Genomic DNA, 24,735 nt, shown 5'->3' on the forward strand with positions numbered 1-24,735 from the left:
TCTGAGGCCCAAGATGTTAGGCTGTTAGGTCTCACAGCGGCTGTAAGAAAACAAGAACGGACAGTGTGTTAGGAAAACAAACATTTGTGAATAGTCAGTAAAAATAACCCCTGAAATTTCTTATAATAATAATAATAATACATTTCATTTATAAGCGTCTTTCAAGACACTCTAGGACAGGGGTGTCAAACATACGGCCCGCGGGTCGGAACAGGCCCCCAAGGAGGTTCAATCCGGCCCGTGGGATCATTTAAAAATGCATTAAAGACACAGAACGAATATTGTAAATAAAATGCAATTCGTGGATTATCCGCTAGGGGGAACACTGTTTTGATCACAGTAGAAGACAACATTGTTTTGATCGGGGGAAGAAAACAGTAGTCTCAGTCTGTCACCGAGATAGACCCAACGAAGCAAATTATATCAAAGCGCCAATCAATGCGTCTTGAGACCAAAACAAAGGAAAGAAATGATATTTTGGTGATTCTTAGCACAGTATGGTATAATGTTAATGGTCCGGCCCACTTGACATGTACCGAGTCCGTATGTGGCCCACAATGTGAAATGAGTTTGACACCCCTGCTCTAGGACACTTTAACACCAAAACTAAGAGAGGTGTGACGCTGTGGGGCGGAATATTTGCCACCAAAAACTAAACGTGAATAACTTTGAAATAGTTTATACTGAATTTGAATTACGTGAATTGAAGGTCAGTGGCTCGGATTATGGATTGATTTGTATATTTTACTCTGAATCATATTAAATAACTGAATCTGAATTGTACAATCTGAATTTGAAACGATACTTTTTCTTTTTTGAAACTGTATTTGATCCTCACTGAAAATTAAATTGTTTATTTTCATATTCAGTCTTACAAATACAAAACAACATTTTTTTCAACGTCAGATTTTGTTTTGAATTGAGGTACTAAGTTTTAAATGAACTTTATGGTCAAGTATGAAGTATCCGGTTTGTATTGCAGCAAATGGAATCAAAATTAATATTGTATTTCAGTGCAGAAAGGGTTCTTTTTGGCAGCACCTCTGACTGACTGTTCAATCACCTACATTTTCACAAATGATGTGTCGGTTGCGAACGAGCCCGTACAAAGAGACCATGTATAGTGAAAAAAACGAAAAAAACCCGACCATGTATAGTAAGCCATGGTCGTTTTTTCAGCTAAAAACGCTGTGCTATACATGGTCGTTTTTTTGGGCTAAAAATGCCTTACTATACATGGTCGTTTTTTTTTTCGGCCAAAAATGCCTTACTATGCATGGTCGTTTTTTTGGGCGAAAAACGCCTTACTATACATGGTTGTTTTTTTTCGGCCAAAAATGTCTTATTATACATGGTCGTTTTTTTTCGGCCAAAAATGCTTTACTATACATGGTCGTTTTTTTTTCGGCCAAAAATGCCTTACTATACATGGTCAATTTTTTTTCGGCTAAAAACGCCTTACTATATATGGTCTTTTTTGTTCGGCTAAAAACGCCTTCCTATACATGGCCGTTTTTTCCGGCTGAAAACGCCTTACTATAGATGGTTGTTTTTTTCGACAAAAAACGCCTTACTCTACATGGTCGTTTTTTTTCGGCCAAAAATGCCTTTCTATACATGTTCGTTTTTTGGGGCGAAAAACGCCTTACTATACATGGTCGGGTTTTTTTTCGGCCAAAAACGACTTACTATAATGGTAGTTTTTTTTCGGCCAAAAATGCCTTACTATACATGGTCGTTTTTTTGGGGCTAAAAATGCCTTACTATACATGGTTGTTTTTTTCGAGAAAAAACGCCTTACTCTATCTACATGGTCTTTTTTTTTTCGGCCAAAAACGACTTACTATACATGGTTGTTTTTTTCGGCTAAAAACGCCTTACTATACATGGTTGTTTTTTTTCGGCCAAAAATGTCTTATTATACATGGTCGTTTTTTTTCGGCCAAAAATGCTTTACTATACATGGTCGTTTTTTGGGGCTAAAAACGCCTTACTATACATGGTCGTTTTTTTTTTTTCGGCCAAAAACGCCTTACTATGTATGGTCTTTTTTGTTCGGCTAAAAACGCCTTCCTATACATGGCCGTTTTTTTCGGCTGAAAACGCCTTACTATAGATGGTTGTTTTTTTCGACAAAAAACGCCTTACTCTACATGGTCGTTTTTTGGGGCTAAAAACGCCTTACTATACATGGTCGTTTTTTTTTTTTCGGCCAAAAACGCCTTACTATGTATGGTCTTTTTTGTTCGGCTAAAAACGCCTTCCTATACATGGCCGTTTTTTTCGGCTGAAAACGCCTTACTATAGATGGTTGTTTTTTTCGACAAAAAACGCCTTACTCTACATGGTCGTTTTTTTTCGGCCAAAAATGCCTTTCTATACATGTTCGTTTTTTGGGGCGAAAAACGCCTTACTATACATGGTCGGTTTTTTTTCCGGCCAAAAATGACTTACTATACATGGTAGTTTTTTTTCGGCCAAAAACGCCTTACTATACATGGTCGGTTTTTTTTCCGGCCAAAAACGACTTACTATACATGGTCGTTTTTTTGGGGCTAAAAATGCCTTACTATACATGGTCGTTTTTTTTCGAGAAAAAACGCCTTACTCTATCTACATGGTCTTTTTTTTTTCGGCCAAAAACGACTTACTATACATGGTTGTTTTTTTCGGCTAAAAACGCCTTACTATACATGGTCGTTTTTTTCCGGCCAAAAACGCCTTACTATATATGGTCGTTTTTTTCTCCAAAAACGGCGTGCTATACATGGTCGTTTTTTTTCCGGCTAAATTCGCCTTTCTGTACATGGTTGTTTTTTTTCGGCTAAAAACGCCTTACTACACATTACTGGTGTCAAACTCATTTCACATGGTGGGCCACATACGGCCTCGGTAGATGTCAAGTGGGCCGGACCATTAAAATGATACCCTACTTTGCTATAAACAACTAAAACAATATGTCTTTCCTTTGTTTTGGTATAAAGAAGCACAAGAACATTTGGAAAATGTTGAAATTTAATGAACGTATCTTTTACAAAACATTTCATGAAGCACCTTACATTTCCTTCAACAAATGTGCAATTTACTTTTATCATTCATATATATGCATTGCAACTGATCCCATTGATTGTACAAACTTCAACAAGTAATTGGTATTGAAAAATATAGTAATGCACTTTATGATTAAACAAGATTTATAAAGAAAAAGTTTTAAACCATTTACATGTGCATATAAAATCTAAATGTAATCCCTGCCTACACCTTACAAACTAAGGAGAGTACTAATAAATGTGTAAATGTGAGAGTGCTATTGATAGCGTCTGCTGTCATGGGTCTGTCTCACTGACGGACTGAACCAAACAGTGTTCTCTAGCGGATACTCAATGAATTGCACCTCATTAAAATATTAATTCTGTCTTTTATGCATTTTTTTCATTTTTAAATTATCCTGCGGGCCTGATTGAATCTCGCGCGCGCGCGCGTGTGTGTGTGTGAGAGAGAGAGAGAGAGAGAGAGAGTGTGTGAAAGTGCAAGGCTCGAGTCAGTGTGTGCATGAGCATTCATTTTGCGGCGGCAGCCGCCATCTCCCTCAGGCCTTTGCTGAAGTGAAGGTTTGCGCCAATCACGATGAAACCCTGCAAGAGGTCACAGGTCAAGTGTCGTCGCGGACTCTTCTCACACACACACTCGCACACTTACATTGTGATACTCCACCACGTCCTCAACGAGGTCTATACCATCAGCCAGAGGGATACGAACGCCTCGCTTGGTCCAGTCTGGAAACGCACACGTGCATACAAGGCGGCATGATGAGCGCGTACTCAAGCGTGACGTGTGCGGATGTCATCTTACTGTTGATGAGAGGCACCACGGACATCTGCAACATGGTCTTCAGAGGAGCCTGCAGAGGAATCAGCTGACGGATGTCAGACATAAGGGGTGGGGGGACGTTTAAAACAACCCAATAAAATGTGACATGTCAAAAACACGAAAAAAATGACATCAAAGACACCACACACAAAAAGATGAGTCAAAGATATGAGTGCCAGACACACGAGAGACACGTGAACAATAAGACTTATAGGCCAGAAATCAGGAGGAAGCTCAAAAAAGTGACATCAAAGACACACATGGAAAATAGATTTTAAAGCTACGGCGCGAATGCGGAGGACATCAACTTACATTTTGACAACAGATCAGTGAATGAAAAGCAGACAGACCACACAAAAAAACTGAACAAAGCCATGTTGGGGCGGGGGGGGGGCACCTCACGAAAAAACACATCCAAGGACATAAAACAAACAAACAAACAAACAAAACCAGCTCGTCAAAGACAGAAGAGAAGCGAGCCGTCCTTACTGCCAGAGATTCCAGCGCTGATTGGTTGGAGTAGATTTTGAACCTGAAAGAGTCAAAAGACCCGTTGAGGACGTGTGCACGTGTTTCCGCGTGTGTCTCTGCGACTGCGAGCGTGCTTTGACCTGCGCAGGTCGGCTTGTACCGCCAGACGTTTTCCTCGGATGAAAACTTTGGCGTTAAATTTGGTTTCCTGGAGGAGCACAGAAAACAACATCCTCATCTCTTTGGGAACTCTCGGCAAGATGAGTCCCGCACGTGCGTGCGTGCGTGCGTGCGTACGTACCATGGTCATGCTGCTGAGCAGCACGGGCGCCTGGCCGGCAGGCATCATCATCACCTTGACGAGGGCCGTCATGGCGACGGTGGCGCCTGACGTCTTGATGGCGGACTTTGGCGGAGCGTTGACGGCCAGTTCCAAAGAGACGGGCGAGTCCATCAGTGCCGGATTCTAACAACCAATCGCAACAGCACGTAAAGTCCGTGCCTCGTCTTTTACTTGTGTGGTCGAAGACACGTCAGTGACAGACATCAAAGACACAACACGCCTATCGGACATCAAAACTGATGTCGAAACACATTGGAAAGACAACATCAAAGAGATGCACCAGAACCATCTCAAAAAAATCAAAAGATACGTGGCCGGGTCGACATCAAAGACACACTTGGGGAAATGCACATGGGACAGTTGGATGGCAAACATATCAAAGGCACTTGATGATGGATCTCAAAGACAGATGTGCAGGACGAGGGAGACCTCGAAAACGACCCGAGTTCCGCACCCAGTGAAAGTGACACGGAGAACAAACATCCAAGACGCATGCAAAAAACAGCGATGGAAAGCAAAGACACCGAAGACCGCCAACAGCAGCACGCAAAGGACGGCCACACACAGGTCGCGGTGTGGCAAAGCCGCGCCAAGACACGACGTCGCTCACCAGCATCATGATGGTTCCGAAGTAGGTCGTCCTCAGCAGCATTTCCAGATCTTTGGACATCTGACGAAGACACGAAAACGTCAAAAGACTCGAGCGCCTCTACCGGCCCGGCGCGAGGGCGTCGGCGCCTCACGTTGTCATTGGTGATGTTCATCTGGAAGATTCCCGCCTTGTAGTAAGAGAAGAGGCCGCTGTCGAAGAAGAATTCGGACAGCGCCAAGTAAACCATCCTTTCGTACTCTCGGATGACGGGCTCCGCCGCGTAGTTGACCAGCGTGTCGTTCTCGTCCCGCAGCTCGAAGAACATCCCCTGGCAACCGCGCGCATGTCGTCATCCACGCGCGGCGGCCGTCGCTCGGCGCCGCGTGCGTGCGCGCGTCTCACTCGAAAGTTCATGTCCAGACTGCGAGACGTCACCAGCGGGTCGTCTGTCAGCGAATAGTCGATCCCGATGTAGCTGTCCACCTCCGTTCTCACCGGGATGCTCTCCAGCATGGAGTTGATGTGCACGAGGGACGCGTGTTGCAGGGCCGGACAGATCTACGCGCACGCGGCCGAGAAACAGACAAGAGATAGGTGGTAAGACAGGCAGACGGGTGAGAGACGCACTGGGGAGGGACTGCGAGGCGAGGCAAATATGGAAGAGACACTCAAGTGAGGCCCTCTCAGAGAGCGAGACGGGTGGAAGTACTGACAGACAAGCAAGTGAGACAGAGGCTGACAGGCAGACAGACAGGAAGGAGACATAGAGACCGCCACGCACAGGTGTGAGGAAGACACAAATGAGAGACAGACAGGTGAGCGGGTGAGAGACAGATGTGCGGCGATTAGGGGAAATAGAGACAGACGTGAAAGAGATGCGAGACAGGCGAGAGAGGGAGTGATAGACTGGTGACAGACAGACAGGCGTGTGACAAACAAGTGAGAGCCAGATGTGAGGCAGACAGGCGAGAGAGCGACTAGTAAAAGGCAGATCGGTGAGAAACAGACAGACAGGTGATGACTTCTGAGAGACGCAGAGGTGGGCCCGGAGATCGGTGGAAGACAGACAAGTGAGACTCAGTTGTGAGACAGGCAAACAGCTGAACAAGCAACAGATGGACATGCAAGTTTGATGAAGAGACAGACAGGCAAGGGAGTTACAGGTGAGAGAAAGAGAGAGAGAGAGACACACACACACACAGACCTGCTTGTTGAGGAGGAAGCGCATGCCAGTGGTGAGAAACCTGCCCAGGAAGTCGTAAACTCTCCTGTGGGAGAAATGGCCGGTGACGATGACGGCTTTGGTGAAAGACGTTACGGACGCCGTCACCGACGTTACCCTAACGTTCCGGTGAACTTTGCCCTCATCTTCTGGATTTTGGCTTCACAGGTGACATTGTTGATCCTGAGGCGTCCGAGCGCGTCTCGGCCCAGGCCGAGCGCCGTGTTGATGCGGACGCCGTCGGCGGACGCCTCGATCCTTCCTGTGTCGTAACTGACGCGTGCGCGAGTGCTTTGGTCAATTAGCCGGCAGTGGCGGCGACGGCGGCGGCGGCGGCGGAACTCACAGGAACCAGTAGAGGAGCCGTCGGTGGAAGCTGAGCGCGATGGACGAGTTCTGTACATCAAACATCACACCCACCTCGGGCAGGAAGCTCAAGTTGGCGTAAGTCAGGTTGAGCTCCTTGATCTTCACGCTGGACCGCACGCCAAACGCAACGTCAGCTGGCCGTAACGCTGTGCCATTGCATGTAACGTGCCGTACTGCTACGCCACGGAGTTATGCCTTCGCGTTATGCTTTAGCTTTACATTGCAGTGTTACACTGCAACTTTACGTCACTGCGTTTTGTCAACACAGCGTGGTGTTACATTGTAGCCTTCCACTAGAGCTTCAGCCGTAGCGTTACATGATCATGTTGGCATAGCGTTACATTGTTTCATTGCGTCAGTGTTACAACGAACGGCATGGTGTTACGTTACGGAGCAGTGTTAAGAAAAAGTGTTACGCCATTGCGTTACGTCAAAGTAATACCAGTACAGTGTAGCGTTACAATATAGCATCCCACCATTACGCTGCAGTGTTACGCTGTAGTGTAATGCAGCGTTACGGTGTTCCATTACACTAGAGTGTTACATCACGATAGCGTTACGTTGTTTCATTCCACCGTAGTGTTATGCTGTAGCATTGAGTCAGCGCACTAACGTAGTAGCGCTATGCAGCATTACGCACCGCGTTACACCGCGGTGTTACGGCGCAGCATTACGCCGCAGCATGATGCTAACTTGTTGTGTTGAAGCGCGAGTCGATGCGGAGGCGGCGCGTGGCACAACATACTCGTTGATGGTGTACTGGAAGTTTCCCTCCTTGCCGCTCATCTCGGGCATGCTGATGTTGCTCAGCTCCTCCTCCACAAACTTCTGCGTCTCCCATTTGACTAGGCAAAAACACAACGAGGCTCATTTGGCGGCTCAGCGTCCCGGCCATGGCCGTATGGTCGGTCTTACGCATGTCCAGGCCTCTGTCGGTGATGCGGATCTTGCATCCGGCCGGCTCGCCGGTCGCCATGGCCCACGTCAGCACGCAGACGAGGGGGAAGTAGAGACGGGAAGTCATGCCAAAAGCCAGACCCTGGATTGCAGAACATTCCGCTCCGCTTGAGAAAGTACAAGCAGCAATGCACGCACGCACAAACGCTGGGGATGTTGATGGTGAACCCCAGTAACCTTGCTTACAAAACATTCCTCCTCCAAACACACACGCTCGCCCGCACACGCATGCCGAGCTGCTGAGACTCAAGTGGCGAAAGGACGCTTTTCCCAACACTGGTCCTCTCTCCTGGTTTCTTTACTTTCTGTTTGTCATCTTGCCGCACTGCCTGCTGTTTGTTTGATGGACAAAAATGAGCGGCAACAATGTAGAACGCCTTTTGAAGAAAAGCGGGATGCCCTCGTGCCTGGCTGCCAACATCTAAGCGGCCGCAGCGCTTGAAAAGTCTGGCTTCAAACGAGGGTTACGGTTTCAATTGAGGGTTTTAATATATGATTTACATTCCAAATTCGGGTTTAAAAAAAGGGTCAAGGTTTCAAATTAGGGTTTTAAACTGGGGTCAGGATTTCAAAGCAGAGTTCCAAACTATGGTACAGCTTTCAAAGTAGGATTTTAAACCAAGGTAGGGCTCCAAATGAGTATTTCAAAGCAGGGGGGGGGGGGGTTCAAAGGAGGGGCACATCTGCGGGCATCCGGTTGGGGGTCGTTGAAGCTTTCCAAAGGCAAGTCAACAAGTCATCTCACCGCATGCCCGTAATTGCTCTTAATGACAGCTGAGGGTGAGGGGCGACTTCAAAGAGCCTTTTCAAAAGAGCCAGCGATGACCGCCGGGCGACCTTCCGACCCATCGTGAGCGAGCCCGCCAAGCAAAGGCCTAATCGGCATCTTCATCCTCTTTCCCCCCAATGTACACGACTTGCCATGTTGCCGTGGCAACTCCGGATCCCTCCGCGGTGCCCCTTCATCCCATCGTTTGGATTTTGACTTCTGAGAACCCGATTGCAAGGAACAATGTGAACAGAGGATTCCAAATGATTTACATATGTTGTGGGGAGGCACTTTTACGCAAGCCTCACTTAGCTCTCTGCGATGTTTCGGGAAGCTTGTCTGAATCGACCTTTGGGATATTTGGAAGAGGCCGTGCTGAAATGAAGGCCCATAGAGGGGAAAGGTCTTCTGCTGGCCGGGAAGAAGGCCAAAACAAAGAACTGGCGCTGCATCGTTTCAACCATGTTTGTCAATTGGGGTGACATGCTGCACATGGGTCAACGAAACGAAAGGAAAACCTCTTTGGGAAAGTTGGAGCAAATGGCTGACATGGAGGCGGGGGGTGTGTGGGGGGGGGGGGGGGGGGATGTCATTTTTGATGGACCAGAACATAATCTGACATGAACACAGGCTTCTTCTTTCTCTTCTGTTTACATTTGGTGCTCCTCCATTTGTGAAGAACTGTTATATTGTTACGCAAATGTGCAACTCAAAAGACAAGATAAAAACGGTACAGTGAAAATATGTCAGGGGCATCAAAAACTGTTAAAAGCAATAATAATAATAGACATGTAAGAAAGACTAAAAGGCAAACACAAACTAAAAAAGATCAGAAATGCTTTTTAAAAAATACTTAACATTTCACAATCCACACATACAAAACATGGCTGAAAAACCAAATTGACAGATTAAAAAGACATAGATTTGCTCCAACAATCTCACCTGTCCATCACGTGTCCCGACCCGTCTTGTGTGTGTTTGTGTGTGCGCGTGTAGATGTTACAAGTACTCACAGTTGAGAGATTGACTTGTTCAGAGTCTTCTGGATGTCTTCACGACTGCCCACTCGCTTGCTCTCTTTTTATCCCCAGGGACTGGCTTTTACCCCTCCCCCGCCGGTGTGTGTGTGTGTGTGTGTGTGCGTACGAGTGTGTGTGCATTAGACTGAGATTTACAGCCTGACTGAAGACCGTTTAAAGGGGGTGGGGGGGGGGGGTGTCTCCCAGAAGAGCAAAACTTTCCTGGAAGTTCTGCTCTCTAATTGTGCGTGTGTTGGAGGATGTTGACTTGAAAGTGGGCCTATGTTCCGCTCACTGTATTTCCAGCATGTGTGCCAAAATACGTCATTGTTGTTGTTAAAGTTGACTTTAATGTGATTAACATGAACAGTAATGGTTGTCATCATTACATTAGATTAGCCCATGAAATATTTTGACTCCATCTCAGATGCAGAAGCACATGTTGGCCACAAGATCGCGCTGTCGTCACAGATTAACACCGACCATCGTGATGTCGATTTAAGGTTAATTTCATGAGATGTTTTTTCTAAAACGTGACCCCATTAACGGATGTGATTGAATTATGATAACAATGTTCATAGTTCTTATACCAAAGTCTTTTCAGCAGCAATTGACTAACAATATGACGATATTACTCGTAATATACAAAAACAAGGATACGGAAGAAATAAACGACTTCAAGCATCCGACGGTCACGTGGAGAGTCGACTCCTTTGCGGAAAGTGCCGGAAATAGCCGAAGTCTCACAAGTGGGACGAGCGATGGAGCGAGCGCAGATGAGCCGCACCGAGCCCCGGCAGTGCACGCACTTTGATTGATAGCTAATTGCTTACGTCATTAATAGCTGTCGCTGGCATACATTGCGTGATCTTATTTCCCTAAGAGTTTAGCACGTGAACTTCATGTGACTTCCAAGAATGCCGTGGGACGAAAGTGGTGCCAAAAGGTGAGTGAGCTGGAAACTTGCACCGAAAGTTGATGGCGTCATGTGCGGCGGTGGGGTTCGCATGAGCAACCTGTGACGTCACCAAGAGTTGTGTTCATTTTTGGAGTGACCTTCAAATTCAGCGGGGTCTCTGCTTTAAAATCAATCGGGCCACAGCCTCACTCACGCCACTTTTGTCAACATCATGTCCTTCACAATGTCATTGTTTACAAAATAGTGGATGCGATGTTTTGTCCTGCCTTGGCAAGGTCGCCCTTAATATGAAAACAAGGTGATGTTTAGGAAGCTGTGTACAATGCTGATGGCAATGTTTACACTGCGTCTTGCAGTGAGTCCCTTTTCAATGTCACACAACGTTTATGCGGATGTGTGCAGTTTTTGACCATGACATCTCAAGATGTTTTGTAGTGCAATGTGTCAACTTAAATTGATTGATGCAAAGTGGAAAAGTGTTCTGTAGTCTGATGAATCGACATTTGAAATTGTTTTGGGAAATTGTGGACGCCGTGTCTCCCCGGGCCAAAGAAGAAAAGAACTTAATGAGCATGGTGATGGTATGGGGCTGTGCTCGTGCCAATGGCATGGATAACTTCTACATCTGTGAAGACAACATAGAGCTTTTGGAGAAACATATGCTACCATATAAACAACGTCTTTTTCATGACCGAGTTCTTCTTATTTTTTTTTTTGGGGTGCTGCACGCAGCAGGTAAGCATGGTGACGGGACGTCGTGGTTGCGGCAGGGCGCACAAGGATGCGGGCGAGGGTCTAGTGCACGTGAACGTGGGCGGGGTGAGGCACAGCCTCCGCTGCGGCACGCTCAACAAGTTTCCCGACACCAGGCTGGGAAAACTGCTGGAGTGCCGCTCGGAAGAGGACATCCTGCAGGTCAGTTTGCTTCTCGTTTTGCATAAGACAGTTGCGCCGCTGACCAGAGAGGGCTAACTCTTCTTTTTTTGAACATAAGTGCAGAATTGAAAAGGGATGTAACAATATCCAAACATCACAATCCAATCTGATCACGATTTGAACTTCCCAAGTACGCTAATTATCTTTCAGTGCGTCATTGTACTGGTGCATACCTATGCTGAGTAAGACACGTTTTGATAGAACATCTCGATATTATTCAATGAATAATTATCACGACTAAATCTGCAGGTGTGCGATGACTACGACGTGCAGGAGAAGGAATTTTACTTTGACAGGAATCCCGGCTTGTTCCCGTACGTGTTGCACTTCTATCAGACGGGAAAACTTCACGTCATGGAGGAGCTGTGCGTCTTCTCGTTCAGGTTAGGAAGGGGAGTTGCTGTGAAGCAAAAACACAATCACAAAAAAAAAGCTTTTTTTTTTTTGGGAATGGAGATACTCGAATGACTTGAGGACTTCTTTCACCCCTAATGGGTTAATGATCTGTGAACCTAAAACACGATGATGAGTCTGCTTCTCGTTGGAGCAGGGTGGCTTTAATTGTTGCCTTTTTTGGGGAGTCAGTCAGGAGATGGAGTACTGGGGCATCGAAGATTTCTTTCTAGACTCGTGCTGCAGTTTTCGTTATCACGAGCGCAAGCTGGGAAGCCGCCGCCGGACCAGCTGGGACGGCGATAGCGACGACGGCGGTGCCGGTGGGCGCGCCGAGCACGACGACATACGCCGACTGCGCACGTGAGAAATGCGCCATCCTCGACATTCCTTGTTCTGACTCCATTTCTCCATCTTTCTCCTCTCGTTCTGCTCTTTTTGACAGGGAGCTGCAGCACTTCGACGAGGTGCGGTACGGCGGCGCCCGCCAGCGTCTGTGGCTGACGCTGGAGAATCCGGGCTACTCGCTTCCCAGCAAGCTGTTCAGCGTGGCGTCGGTGGGTGTGGTGCTGGCCTCCCTGACCGTCATGTGCGTCAAAAGCCTTCCCGAATATCAGGTGCTCCGCGGCTCGCACGTACCATGTCGACGACGCCACGTTGACCGGCAATGGCCCTGACCGTCATTGCAGACATTCGACCAGGACGGCAACCTGATTGAGGAGCCCGCCGTCGACGTGGTGGAAGCGCTGAGCACGTGCTGGTTCACCTTGGAGGTAGTTCTGTGCGCGTGGGTTTTCGTGTCACTGTGTTTTTTGTCAGGCTGCGCAATTCATCGAAAATGAATTCAATTCTGTCTTCCTGTGGAAAAAAAAAAAAAAAAGAAAAGAGTTCTCTTAAAAGATAGCCAAGCACAACTTTCTTCTTCTACTGTTCTCATTGCGTGGACTACGCATATGTACACTGCCCCTTAGAGGTAAACGCGTGCATAGCAAGAACAGCCACTATTTTATATTGATCGCTATTGTTTTAGTATTTTCTTATTTTATTTTTTACTCATTTATTTTCTGGTTGTTCTTTCAATTTATATGTAAAGTTGAGTTTTCAAGGACTTCTATTTTTTATGTGTATCAACTAACACGCATTTCCACATGATATGGCACGAAATACGTGCACCGAGGTCTTGTGTTAGCCCAGTAAGTCCCAAGACTTGTGAAATTAAAACAACAGAATAAGATCAAATACTGTCCGTACGATCAATAGATAATGGAGATGCCTTTTCAAGGCAAGGTTTGAATGTGTGCAAGGCAGCAAAGGTGTCGCCGTGGCTGTAGCAGAATGAAAATGAAAAAGTATTTGGCCTGAACTGCGCATGATATTGACAAGGTCATTTTGAACTCGACAAAAAGTGAGTCGCTCAGCCCGAGTTGTATGTGTGGGGGGGGGGGTGCATCCCTCAGGTGATGCTGCGCTTCCTGCTGGCTCCCAACAGGAAGCAGTTTTTGCGCCAGCCTCTCAACGTGATCGACGTGGCGTCCGTCTTTCCCGTCTACGTGACGCTCATATGTGATTGGGCGCTGGGCGCCCAATCAGAGCTGGGAGACTTGGGACGCGTGCTCCAGGTGCCGCTTTTGCCTCCTCACTCTGGGGACAACGCGTCTCCCACACGAATGACTCCCATTTGTCCTTTTTTTTTTTGTCTTTCAGGTTTTGCGCCTGATGCGGATCTTCCGAGTTTTGAAGCTCGCTAGACACTCCACCGGCCTGCGCTCCCTGGGGGCCACGCTCAGGGTGACAACATCCGCGCACACATCTCAAAGCAAATAGCATGCTTGTGAAGTGGTGAGCGTGGACAACCGAGCAGAGAGCTTGTTAAGTACCCACGCGGTCTCAAAACAAATGGTCTGCGATGGAAACAATGTCCCTCACACAAAATCAATCACATGTAAACCAAGATTCATGTCTGATTGTCCGAAAAGTGCTATGAATCATGACCAAAATTCACATGCGCATCTCACTTTATCCTCAAAAAGGATTAAAATAACAACACACCACCAGAGAAAACAAAGAGCCCAAGGGAATGAGTCACACTTACAGCGCACGGAGGGGAAAAATCAAATGGCGCGACGTCAGCCCGTTGAAAAGCGGCGGCGGGCGTACTTTTGTTGTGTTGCAGCACAGTTACCGTGAAGTGGGCATCCTGTTGCTCTACTTGGCCGTGGGCGTGTCCGTCTTCTCCGGGATGGCCTACACCGCCGAGTGCCAGCAGGTCAGGCACTTCCTAGTTTGTGCACATGATTATCATGAAATCAATTTTCATTGAGTTCAACTTTGAAAATCCATCCTTTTACATCAAAGATGACTTTTGTTTTTGCTTTCATTGAATTCATGAGAAATAAAGTATTTGAAAAGACTGCACTTTTTTCCCATTAAAGGCATTATTATATTGCAAAATTGTTAATTTTCCACTTGGAAAAAAGGTGGAAATTAAACGAATTAGGGCAAAGTGGTGAATTTTTGGAATGTTGGAAAATAGTTTGGGAACGGTTTTACTCAGCGGAAAGCTGTCAAAGTAGAAAGGAATTTTACAGGCTGTGCGGAGGAAACCAAATGGGCACAAATGTGGAAATGTTCACACACGGACGCGTTGTGTTTGTGCGGTACCTAATGAAGCGTCCCGGCGTGCGTGTCTGTGTGCGCTCAGGACACGGGCCTGGACACCATCCCGGCGTGCTGGTGGTGGGGGACGGTGAGCATGACCACGGTGGGCTACGGCGATGTGGTGCCCGTCACGGCGGCCGGCAGGGTGGCGGCCGGCGGCTGCATCCTGGGCGGCACCCTGGTGGTGGCGCTGCCCATCACCCTCATCTTCAACAAGTTCTCCCACTTCTACCGCCGCCAGAAGGCGCTCGAGGCGGCCGTACGCAATCGCCGCCCGGGGGGAGACGGCGGAGGGGCCGTGCTCAGCGACGGCTACGGCGAGTGGACGGCCACCTGCCCGCGGTGACTGAGCCACTTGCGACTGTACGTGTATCTGGGATTTTTGAGCATCAAAATCAAAGTACACGTATAAAAACTGACATTTTCTTGAAGATGTCAACATATGGAAAAAAAAAAAGATTTTTTGAAGAAATCAACAACTCAACTGTATTTATAATTTCGTCTTTTCCCGATTCAGTGTTTGTGCGCCGTACCGACTTGGCACTTTCCACGTGGAGCTGAACCAACAATGGTGTGAAGACGCCAATAAAAAGCACCTTCCAAGACTTTTTGAGGTGTCTTTATTCTGTTGACAACTTAAATACAGCAAACATTCGAATTGAAGGCAACAAAACAACTTAAAAAAAAAAAGGCTCTTAAGCACGTGAAGTCAACGTTTCTCGACAAAGTGTCCGTCAGTGGGAAAGGGGCGGGGGTTGTCTTGGGTGATGGGAATATTGAGTCGCTTTATGAGTCGGTCCTTTGACGTCTTTTGTACATTCGCGGTCATTCAAAATGATAGAAAAAAAAAAGTGGAATGTTTCAGCTGTAATTCAAAAGGCCGCTCAACTGATTGGCCAGTAAGTGAGTTCGTTCATCGGTTGGTTAGTGGATGGAATTAAATTGACGTATGCAGTAACAACCAGAAAAGCGATTTTTCAGTCAACAAATCAATCCACTCACCGAGTAATCAACCAACCGCTAAACGACATAACCAACCGACAAATAAATGGACCAATCAGCCAACCAACCAAGTCGATTGATCAGTAAACCATCAAATCAATTGATGAAGCAGCAAATTCTCTGCCAGCGTCAAATAAGATCCATTGGCAAAGTCCAAGTCTCCGATTTCAAAGTCAGAGAGGCTTTTGGATTCAAGCTGAAACTTCAGAAATGTCCAGCAAAAGCCAAGCGGAAAAAATTTATTTACTTTTTGCTGGCACGAGATGAAAGTGTGCCTCACTCAAGTTTCCCTGAAAAGTTTTGAAAGCTGCCCTGAAAATCCAAACTTTTATGGTTTCCATTTTGCTTCCAGCTTACAGTAAGACTACGACTTGTAAAAAAAAAAAAAAAAACCAAAACATTTCAGCATTTTCTTCTCCAGTGCTTTCGACTAACAGTAGTTCCCTTTTTTGACCATGCGATCCTCTCTCCCCCACCCAAAACAATAAAATAAAAGTAAAAACTACAGTATGCAAGATGCTGGGGCACCGGTGACATGGGAACGACGGCGGCGCGCAGCTTGAAGGGTGCACCCAAAGTTGCAGGGTGGCTTTGCAGACATGTTCACCTTGAGGAGCTTCCTACAATGCTAACGCCAGGAACCAAAGACAAGAAAAGAAAAGTAGTGCGATGAAGCCACATTGGCTTCCTAAAGGCAACACGGCCTCCTCCAGTGTATCGCAACTGTCATCTTCACAGCTGGTGAGCAGATGATTTCTCCAAAGTTGAAAGTCCACAAAGTTCATCACATGCAAAAGGGGGAGGAGGAAATTGGCCACAAATAACACATTTGATGGCCAAAAATGATGTTCTGATTGGTTCGCTACAAAACACCCAAGTTGAGGTATGACGTGCCAAGAAAAACCTCATTCTGTGGCCACAAAATACAAAGTTGCGGCCACGGTAAGGCCACGAAATATTATTTCATGGGTGCAGGATAACGTGCATGCAAAATAAGCATTGGTGGTCACGAAATACAAACGGGGGACTCCCAAATATAAAACAGTTCTTGATGACATGATGGTGCAACTTTTTCATTCCGGTGAAGGACAAAAGGAGCGCACCTTGGCTAGAAACCGTCCAAGTCTAACTTTGCATTTTGAGAGAAGGTGCGCTCCTTTTGCTTGCGCGGATGCCCTGGCGCGATCTTTTCGTTCTTCCCTTGTATTTTGTCCTTAAATGAATTTAGTGCCACAAATCATCATTTGGTGTGCACGTTAGTCCATGTTCACTGACCTCCCGGCCCCCAACGCATGCGGCTGCGTCACCGGAGTCACAAGTTGTTGTGCTGCTGTCGCCTCTTCTTGGCCTCGATGGCGTCCAGGATGGGTTTCCTCTTGGCTTGATAGCGCTGTCGGATCTCCTCCATTTCTTGCTCCATCTTTGGGTCCAAGGCTGCCAGACGCACACGCAGATCCTCCACTGACCACGAACTCACCTGAGAAAACCGCCGCCACACAAAAACACACGTCAGTTAACAAAGTTACCCAATGACGGACTAACTGCTCATGAAAATGGTCGTTATTTGCAGCCCTAGAATCAAATTTTGTGAGCCCCCCCAAGCAAAGTGAAGTCGTGCCTTTTGGCACGTGATCGTTGACCTTTTCAATATTGGATAGGCGCCGCGCTGGCGTTGCACTCACCAGCTCCAGATCTGCATCCGAGAGCACTTTGCACTCCTCTCCGCCGCCGCCGCGTCCTCCATTTGGACTGCTGGCCTCCTTCTCCTTCTGCTCAAAGTATTCCAAGAAGGACGGTTTGGCGGGCGGGGACGCCTCGTCTGTCCCTGACCATCACAGAAAACCGCACACTCATCAAAAAAATGTGACAGTAGACTACTAAATACAACTTTTTTTTTCTTTTTACTTTGGCCAAGTAATCTGCACTTCTTTTCCCCTGGAGAAATGCTGACCATAATCTAAGAACTGGCTTAATTTTTTTTTAAAATTTTAACTTGAAGCAAGTAAGCATCCCTTTTTCCCCGGCATGTGCCTCATCGTTTTTGTTATTTTGCAATGCTTTGCTGTGAAAGTCGCGCTCATGTAAACACAGTTGAGTGCACTTGCAATTCATAAAATACACATTAATTATAGATGACATCATCTCAAACATCCGCCAATGATCGGCGATCTTAAAGTGTGAGCACATTTCTGCCGGATGCTGTCATGAATAATAAAAGCGTGTCATCAACTGAACGTTTCGGGTGTCGACTTTATAACCGACCAAGTGAGTCCAGAAATACTCGTCCCGTATCGACGCTCACAGAGCGGAGCTCGGGTTACCGAGCAATCGCATCCCCGCTGCTTCCTGTCAGTCCTGTCGAGGTGGGCTTACAGAAAAGCTCCAAATGGAACACAGGTCCGTTTCAAAGTGCTGTTTTGGAACCATCAATTTTAGTCTTTAGAAAATATGACCATTTTCACATTCACGTAAAACGGTTGCAGTGTTCCAGAGCAAAGTTGGGAGTTGCATGGCAGCCCATTTAGGCAGCACATGTGCCGACTAACTGCACGAGGACGGCAAACAAGGTACTGCAAACCATTCCACTTGTGGTTTCTGAATGATTAAAAAAATTAACTGTTGTTGCTACTTTTTGTCCAGTGGAAGGAGCGCTGATGACCACTTCCATGACAACAAAATTGGCTGTTATTGCGTTAGTGGAATAGGAATGTACCCCCCAAATAAAAGGGGAATATTTTAGAATTGTGGTTATTTCTTGCTTCTCAGGACTGCGCCGACATGGTGGCAAAATTGAACGGCAATGACTTTGAGGCCACTGTGTAGACAAATGCAACCTTATTGATGAATGACTAATGGCCAGCAGAGAGCAGCACGTCTTCCCCGTTCAAGCATTTCTCGGCCATATTGAGTGAAAGTGATCCGTTTGTTGTGCAGGGCGCGGAAAGATACGAGCGCTTCTCCCGCCAGGTGTTTGGTGACGTCTATTTGGAGTCTCTTGATTTTTGTCTCGAGTGAAAGTGCGGAGCAGCATCTCTTTTTTTATTCCTGAAGGTTGTTCCGTCAAGTTTACGATTCTTAAAAGGGTTGTTCCTTCAAAGTGGCCTGTGACTGTGACCATTTAAATTGCAAATGATAGGCCAGAAATAATCACACAGAAGTAGTATTTTCTTAAAGGCTGAAATAACACACTAATCATTCAAACTCAGGGTATGATATCTTGAATGTAGTTGTGGCAGGCACAATGTCGGACGGACAGACAGACCTTGTGCACCGCATGAGAAAATGTGCCCATTTCTCCATGGCCAAAAATAGAGAAATAAATCAATAAAATAGAAAACCTTGTAAATACATGTTTCTAATTGTTGCTCCTTGGGTGTGTGGTCCAAAACACGCACCAGTGAAAATAGCCACGCCTCATTTTAAACAATAATTAAAGTCAAGTCAGGCAGCGTTTGTGCAGTACACAAGGATGCTGCTGTCCATCATGCGGCTTCCAGAGACGCTGCCGTCCATGATGCCATTGCAACCCCTGCCGGCCGCTAGTGGGCGCACATGCACAACCGGGACTTAATTCTTGAATGTGGCTCAGATTTTTTCGGAGTTGGTCATGTGTCGTTCGCAAGCTAAGCTGTGATTGGTCTTTACCTGAGCCCTGAGCAACTGTGACAGCAAGTGGCATAATGGCCACCCGCTGACATGAATCAAAACAGACGCAATTTGCTGCTCCATGGGGGGCATGCAACATATTGTCAAGAAGGTTTTTTTTTTTAAAGAGAAGATGACATTGACATACTTTTCATGGTGCCCGCCTCGTCCTCGTCCTCAGAGTTGATGATCATGGTCCCCAGCTGCAAGCGCATGGTTCCCGCCTCCTCCCCGTTGTCGGGGTCTCGCTGGCCCGCGGCGTTCAACGTGTTGCCCAGTGAACCGGCGGCACGCATGGTTGCCGAGTCGCCTGGCCCCGCCCTCACCATGGTGCCCTGGTCCACCTCGTCCTCCTCCTGGAAAGCAGAAAAATTGTCAATAAAAGAGTGGACAGTTAACTTGCGCAATTTCATTTGTGGTCGCCGCGACATCACCAATTTCTAAACTTGGTGTGTGTGGCTTTTTATTTATTTGGGGGGGTGGGGGTGAAAAAAAATATTTCTTTTCAGTTAATTCTCTCCTAGCAAAGGTGGCACAATGCTGATTAAGCCTATCAGCTCCTCTAATAAGTTGCTGTATTTTTCAATATTTCATCTTTCACACTTCATGTTGACCAGCGCCATTCCCTCACTGGACCGCTGGATAGCGCACCCAAAATGATGTAGAGGAAATGACGTTCCAGAAATGACATTTGCCTTGCACCTTGTCTCCCATTTGTAAAATGCTAACTACATTTATGCTGTGCTTACGTGGGAGTAAATAATCAAACAATATTTTTGGGGGCGTTTACTATACTGCATATTGGACGGGCAAGTCCTAATTTTTGGGCTGTAGCGAAGCCTGTGCTATTCCGGCAGGAAACAGGATCACGCCCCCGTATTGATGACCTCTAACCCCAGAGAAGCTGAAGCCAATGCATTTAACACCAATTAATGGTGCATTCACACCGGGCGCGAACTGAACTATTTGTGCGACGTGCTTATGAAATTGGTGCCGGTGAGAACATCACTTCCAAATGTTTGAGGCGTACAGAATTGTCGTATTCGTTGTCATCATCCTGCTCGGCGAGCGCCGCCGCCTCCTGCCGTTTGGCTTTAATGTCCATGGCGTCGCTGATGAGCGCTCTGAGGATGCTGCTGGGCTTGGCCGCCTTGATGAAAGCATGCTGAAGAAGAAAAGACATCAGCAAATATAAATCAAAGTCGAAAAAGACACAGACGTTTTCCCAAAGAAGATGAATAATTCGGAGGTACAGTGATTAAAATCTGGGCCCAGCCGCTACTTGGCGTGCATCTACCTGCAGCAGTTGCGTGGCGGTGGCCCTGTGCTCCGGGTTCTTCACCAAACACTGGCTCACAAAGTCCCGGAATTGCGCCGACCACGAATCGGGGTTACGGAACGTCGGGGGAGGGTTGGTGGGGATCATGAAGATGGCCTGCACACATTTATAAAAGTCCCAAACTTAACTCTCACATGACTTGAGATGTCATTTCTTTCAAACCGTTTCTGTATGCGATATTTTATGTTCCCATTTTTGTGTGTGCAGAGCGGATTGGTATAAGTATCAGTGAGTGGTAATCTGTAGCCTTCACAAGTACCAGATTCCTTGAGATAAGGGCGGTATCAGCCCGAAACAGATACCTGGTAATGTTCTTTTCCAAGGTAAAAGCAGACGTTTGCAAATGTATTATTTGGATGAGACACAAATTTAATTAGACTGCTTTCATGAAGGACTATAGAATCCGGAAAACGTTGGCTGTTGAGAGGCGCAAATCAGGGGCTTTGGGCACTTTTAACTCAAACAAAATGTGTCAACGATGAGTTGGTGAATTAGATGAAATAGTTGTTCATGAACCTGAGAAAGGATTCATAATTCTGAGGACGGATTTGTTTGACAGGTGCTGGTTTTGAGGTGCCTCACCCTCATGGGGTGGATGTCGGCGTAGGGCGGCTTGCCCTCAGCCATCTCGATGGCGGTGATGCCCAGCGACCAGATGTCGGCCACGCAGTTGTAGCCGATCTCCTGGATCACCTCCGGCGCCATCCAGAAGGGCGTCCCGATCACCGTGTTCCTCTTGGCCATGGTGTCCTGCCGGGAGCGAGAGGACGTGAGGCCGAAGCGCCACGGCGGAGGGAGGGAAAGGCGGCGGACCGACCGTCAGCTGACCGGCGACGCCGAAGTCGGCCAGCTTGGCCTGGCCCTCCGTGTTGAGCAGGATGTTTCCCGCCTTGATGTCGCGGTGGATTTTCCTCATGAAGTGTAGGTACTCCAGACCCTTCAGCGTCGACTGAAGGATGCTGGCGATCTCCTCCTCACTCAGCTGCACAAAACAAACATTGGTACACTCAAGTTCAAATCAAGCACGAGGGCTGTTGTGATAGTCAACACAAGGGGTGTGGGGGGGGGGGGGGATTGGATGCATCATGATGTCTGCATTCGGTTTAATTTCAGAGTAAACTAACTAGGAGTTAGCATTAATTCTTCAACTTCATTTATTGAACACCTTCAAACAACCATTGTTGCATACAAAGTATTAAAAGACCCGAAGCCTTGTCACAATAATAAAAACTGATTTCAACTTGAATCGTGATATAAACAACAAGTAACCACATGCTGCTTCACCAAAGCATTTATACCTCATCAGAGGGAGAAGCTAGCTCTGGTCAATTCCCTTTACAACGCTATCAGCATTTGCTATATGTGTGCGTGCGTGTGCGCGCGCGTGCAACGTTGACTCTTACCGTCTTGCTGCGTATGCGTATGATGTCGGACACAGATCCCGCCCCGCAGTATTCCATGACAATCCATAGGTCACTGTTCTTGAAGTAGCTGCCGTAGTAGCGCACCACGTGTGGACTGAGCAGAAATGAACAGATATGGTTGCTATGATTCTGATGCTATGTAGTTATGAACATACGGCATGTAGTAGGGAACCTGAATAGTTATGAACATGTGTATACTGTATAGTTATGAAGACAAATGGCCGACATGTATGAAGTGCATGAAGTCAGTTATAGACGTTGTTATGACGAGCAAATGATTACTATGAACATAAGCGGAAGTTAGGCGTGTAGCTACTGTCTGAACAAGGATTGGTGTCTGTGAGGTGTAGTCGTGAGTACGTGCGATTGCGATTGTTGGGCCACCTGTTGCACTGCTGCATGATGGAGATCTCCTTGATGATCTCCTGCAGGTCCGACTCGACGGGAACCTGTTTGATGGCCACGATCTCTCCCGTCTCTCTGTAGTGAGCCTTGAACACGCAGCCGTACGACCTGCACGCGCACACCAAACAGGAAGTTGCCAAACAGGAAGTGAAGAGAGCGAGCGACAGCCGCGACAGCAGCAGGCCTCACCCTTCACCCAACTTCTCCAGGACGTCGAACACTTCCTCGGGCTGCTTGGTCAGACTGTCCTCGCTCAGCTTCTTCAGCTGCCTGCCACGCATGTGCAACAAAGTTCAGAATTTGAAAGACTTTCGAGCTGTCTGAAGAACATGTCCGTGGCATGATTTGACCGAAATGCAATCTCAAAGTGATTTTCTCCACTGAAGTGAATTCAAGTAAAAAAAACTAAAAAAAATAAAATTGATACGTGTCTTTAATAAACTACTGAACAAACCAAAGTGAATATTTTTGAATATTGGTAGCGATGTTTGATACCACTTTTTGAAAAACGATTCCAGTATGAATTTGACAGACCAATAGCTGAAATCTTGTTCTAAGTCGACCTAGTAGAGTAAGTAGACCTACCAATAACTCAAACCTAGAGCGAGTGAGCGTAGTTGACTGACCAATAAACTGCTGAACTGCTTGGTCAGTGTCGGAGAGCAAATAACTTGTCAGAACAAGTCCGATGGAATTACCCTAAAAACAATTGGTGTGCACTTGAACGACCCATCACTCAAACTGGTTAGTCAATGAATGTAAGAGTGAACACTGACAAACTGCTCATGCGGGTCAGCGACTGTATTAGAGAAAACAAAAACAAACGAAAAAAAAACGCCGAACCTCTCATTGTGTGTCGTGGACTGAACAATAGCTTAAAGCTCATTAGTGTGCAGTAATTAGATTGACTAAGGCTTCAAATGTGTGAAAACTGCACAGTCGACCAATAGCGCTTAACATGACTTTATATAAGTATCGGGACTGGCCAATGACTGAAACGTGTTGTCGTGTAGTAGAGTGAACAACGACTCCAACGGATCCGTTTCTGAATAAGAGCGATCGATGACCACTGAACTTGGTCGTGCGCTGTCGTAGAACGAACACGCACTTGCAGAGAGCGCCACTGTGAGGCCATCAAGTCGTTTCAAACTTCCAAATGGATGGAATTCATTCGAGATACTATCCACCGGATGAAATACAACGACATATTTCGCTTTAAATTGAAAGGACTACTCAAAGTGATTTCAAGTGCCGGGAAGCGAGCCAGGTCGCCTGAAGTGGGCGACGAACCAACCAAGTCAGCGGCAGGAGGTCGCCAGTTACCTGCGAGGGTGGTTCCGCATCTGCACCTTGTCCCTGTTCTCCATGCTCCACTCCGTTCCAGCGGCTAACGGCCGACTCCACGCCTGCCGTTGGAATACCCGAACCCGACCAAGTGTTCGCCAGCTCCCGCGCGCGGGGCGGATAACGGATCGCGCTGACGTTTGTCTAGCTAGGAGCAGCTAGCGCGCTAGGTGGCTAAAAGCTAGCCCGCCTAACTTCGCTTCCAACCGCTCGTGGAAATCCAAAAAAAGACGCTGCCGTCTTGCACGTCACATTTCTCGGTGAGGTGCCGCTGGCGTCCCTCTCGCGTCAGGGCTCTCCGTCAAGGCGGCCATCCCTCCGAACGTGTTTGGACAACTTTGGACTTGTTGAGCGGTGCGCCGGAGACACTTCAGCGGCGGTGGCAGAACCAGGAAGCGAGATGACGAACGAAGCAGCACGAAGGCCGACGAGGAAGCTCGAAGAATAACGGAGAGGAAACGAAGAAGACCGGAGAAGAACGAAGAAGAAAAGCAGCAGCTACTGACGCGATTGACAGGAGGCGCTATTTCTTCGGGAAAAGCTCACAGCGATGACAAAAAGATGAAGGCTGCAGTTTAAAAGGACGTTAAATATGATTCTTACATGAGTACGGTAGCGTATGAACAAACGGTTCAATATCACGTAATCGCGTCATACATTTTATGTGTAAACGTGATAAGTTCAATGTTTGTATCGATCCAAACAAAAGGAAGCAACTCCTGCCGATGCAGATCAATGTTAGAGGCCTATTATGTAGGTTGGTGTCTCATTTGAATTCTTTTTCATTTTAGCACAAAATTACCACGTTCTAACATTACATTGAACTATTTTTTCTGGTGTGGCCTTCAGTCCACCGATATAATTGAATTGATTAGTCTTTTTTTTTCTAAACTGCAAAATGTAAATTGTTGCATTCTAAACATGTGTGACTGAATTATACCTGAAGAACGTTGTGAGTCCTCTTTCTTTTTTATTACCGGTAAGTGTGATTAAGAATAAAATGGACTGACTTCCACAGTAATACAACAAAGGTGAAAGGCAAAAGAAAGAAATGACTC

General features: G+C 46.7%; 3 protein-coding genes across 4 annotated transcripts; 1 reads left to right on the plus strand and 2 right to left on the minus strand.

Moving 5' to 3' along the window:
* Nucleotides 1–2,997: 2,997 nt before the first annotated feature.
* Nucleotides 2,998–9,734, minus strand: pltp (phospholipid transfer protein). Of its 2 annotated transcripts, none has more exons than XM_086118793.1 (15): nt 9,607–9,734; nt 7,783–7,906; nt 7,613–7,712; nt 6,845–6,973; nt 6,616–6,771; nt 6,481–6,544; nt 5,679–5,834; nt 5,428–5,604; nt 5,295–5,354; nt 4,643–4,807; nt 4,482–4,549; nt 4,360–4,402; nt 3,853–3,916; nt 3,700–3,776; nt 2,998–3,635 (listed from the first exon to the last, which is right to left on the minus strand). In XM_086118793.1, the coding sequence occupies exons 2-15, from the start codon at nt 7,889–7,891 to the stop codon at nt 3,561–3,563; spliced, it is 1,443 nt and encodes a 480-aa protein (XP_085974919.1). In that variant the 5' UTR covers nt 7,892–7,906; nt 9,607–9,734; the 3' UTR covers nt 2,998–3,560. The 2 variants fall into 2 exon arrangements, with proteins under 2 accessions (XP_085974919.1, XP_085974921.1); XM_086118795.1 differs by having other exon boundaries at nt 9,536–9,645.
* A 671-nt stretch (nt 9,735–10,405) lies between these two features.
* On the plus strand, nt 10,406–15,122 carry LOC147201691 (delayed-rectifier potassium channel regulatory subunit KCNS2). Its single transcript, XM_086118805.1, has 11 exons — nt 10,406–10,558; nt 11,264–11,446; nt 11,717–11,850; nt 12,053–12,223; nt 12,306–12,477; nt 12,550–12,633; nt 13,318–13,479; nt 13,565–13,648; nt 14,034–14,126; nt 14,562–14,881; nt 15,036–15,122. Exons 2-10 carry the CDS (start codon nt 11,273–11,275, stop codon nt 14,862–14,864), a joined length of 1,377 nt encoding a protein of 458 aa, XP_085974931.1. The 5' UTR covers nt 10,406–10,558; nt 11,264–11,272; the 3' UTR covers nt 14,865–14,881; nt 15,036–15,122.
* On the minus strand, nt 15,123–24,085 carry LOC147201692 (serine/threonine-protein kinase 4-like). The gene is made up of 11 exons (XM_086118792.1): nt 23,657–24,085; nt 22,523–22,603; nt 22,313–22,441; nt 21,908–22,022; nt 21,322–21,486; nt 21,087–21,254; nt 20,463–20,600; nt 20,196–20,330; nt 19,314–19,521; nt 17,203–17,345; nt 15,123–16,997 (listed from the first exon to the last, which is right to left on the minus strand). The coding sequence occupies exons 1-11, from the start codon at nt 23,698–23,700 to the stop codon at nt 16,833–16,835; spliced, it is 1,491 nt and encodes a 496-aa protein (XP_085974918.1). The 5' UTR covers nt 23,701–24,085; the 3' UTR covers nt 15,123–16,832.
* Between the last annotated feature and the right edge of the window lie 650 nt (nt 24,086–24,735).

This window comes from Hippocampus guttulatus, chromosome 8, assembly GCF_054856545.1.
Source record: "Hippocampus guttulatus isolate MCC_2025c chromosome 8, RoL_Hgut_1.0, whole genome shotgun sequence".
In the NCBI taxonomy this organism is placed as follows: Eukaryota; Metazoa; Chordata; class Actinopteri; order Syngnathiformes; family Syngnathidae; genus Hippocampus; species Hippocampus guttulatus.

Excerpts from the sequence above, each read along its gene's own strand:
- LOC147201692 (XM_086118792.1), bottom strand. The coding sequence starts at position 23,700 with ATGGAGAACAGGGACAAGGTGCAGATGCGGAACCACCCTCGCAG. Across the intron at positions 21,255-21,321 it reads GCGTCGCCGGTCAGCTGACG|GACACCATGGCCAAGAGGAA; the intron begins GTCGGTCCGCCG and ends CGCTCCCGGCAG. Across the intron at positions 20,331-20,462 it reads CCGCCACGCAACTGCTGCAG|CATGCTTTCATCAAGGCGGC; the intron begins GTAGATGCACGC and ends TTTCTTCTTCAG.
- pltp (XM_086118793.1), bottom strand. The coding sequence starts at position 7,891 with ATGACTTCCCGTCTCTACTTCCCCCTCGTCTGCGTGCTGACGTGGGCC. Across the intron at positions 4,808-5,294 it reads TCGGAACCATCATGATGCTG|AATCCGGCACTGATGGACTC; the intron begins GTGAGCGACGTC and ends ATTGGTTGTTAG. Across the intron at positions 3,636-3,699 it reads ACGTGGTGGAGTATCACAAT|GGTTTCATCGTGATTGGCGC; the intron begins GTAAGTGTGCGA and ends GACCTCTTGCAG.
- LOC147201691 (XM_086118805.1), top strand. The coding sequence starts at position 11,273 with ATGGTGACGGGACGTCGTGGTTGCGGCAGGGCGCACAAGGATGCGGGC. Across the intron at positions 12,224-12,305 it reads GACATACGCCGACTGCGCAC|GGAGCTGCAGCACTTCGACG; the intron begins GTGAGAAATGCG and ends TCTTTTTGACAG. Across the intron at positions 13,649-14,033 it reads CCCTGGGGGCCACGCTCAGG|CACAGTTACCGTGAAGTGGG; the intron begins GTGACAACATCC and ends GTTGTGTTGCAG.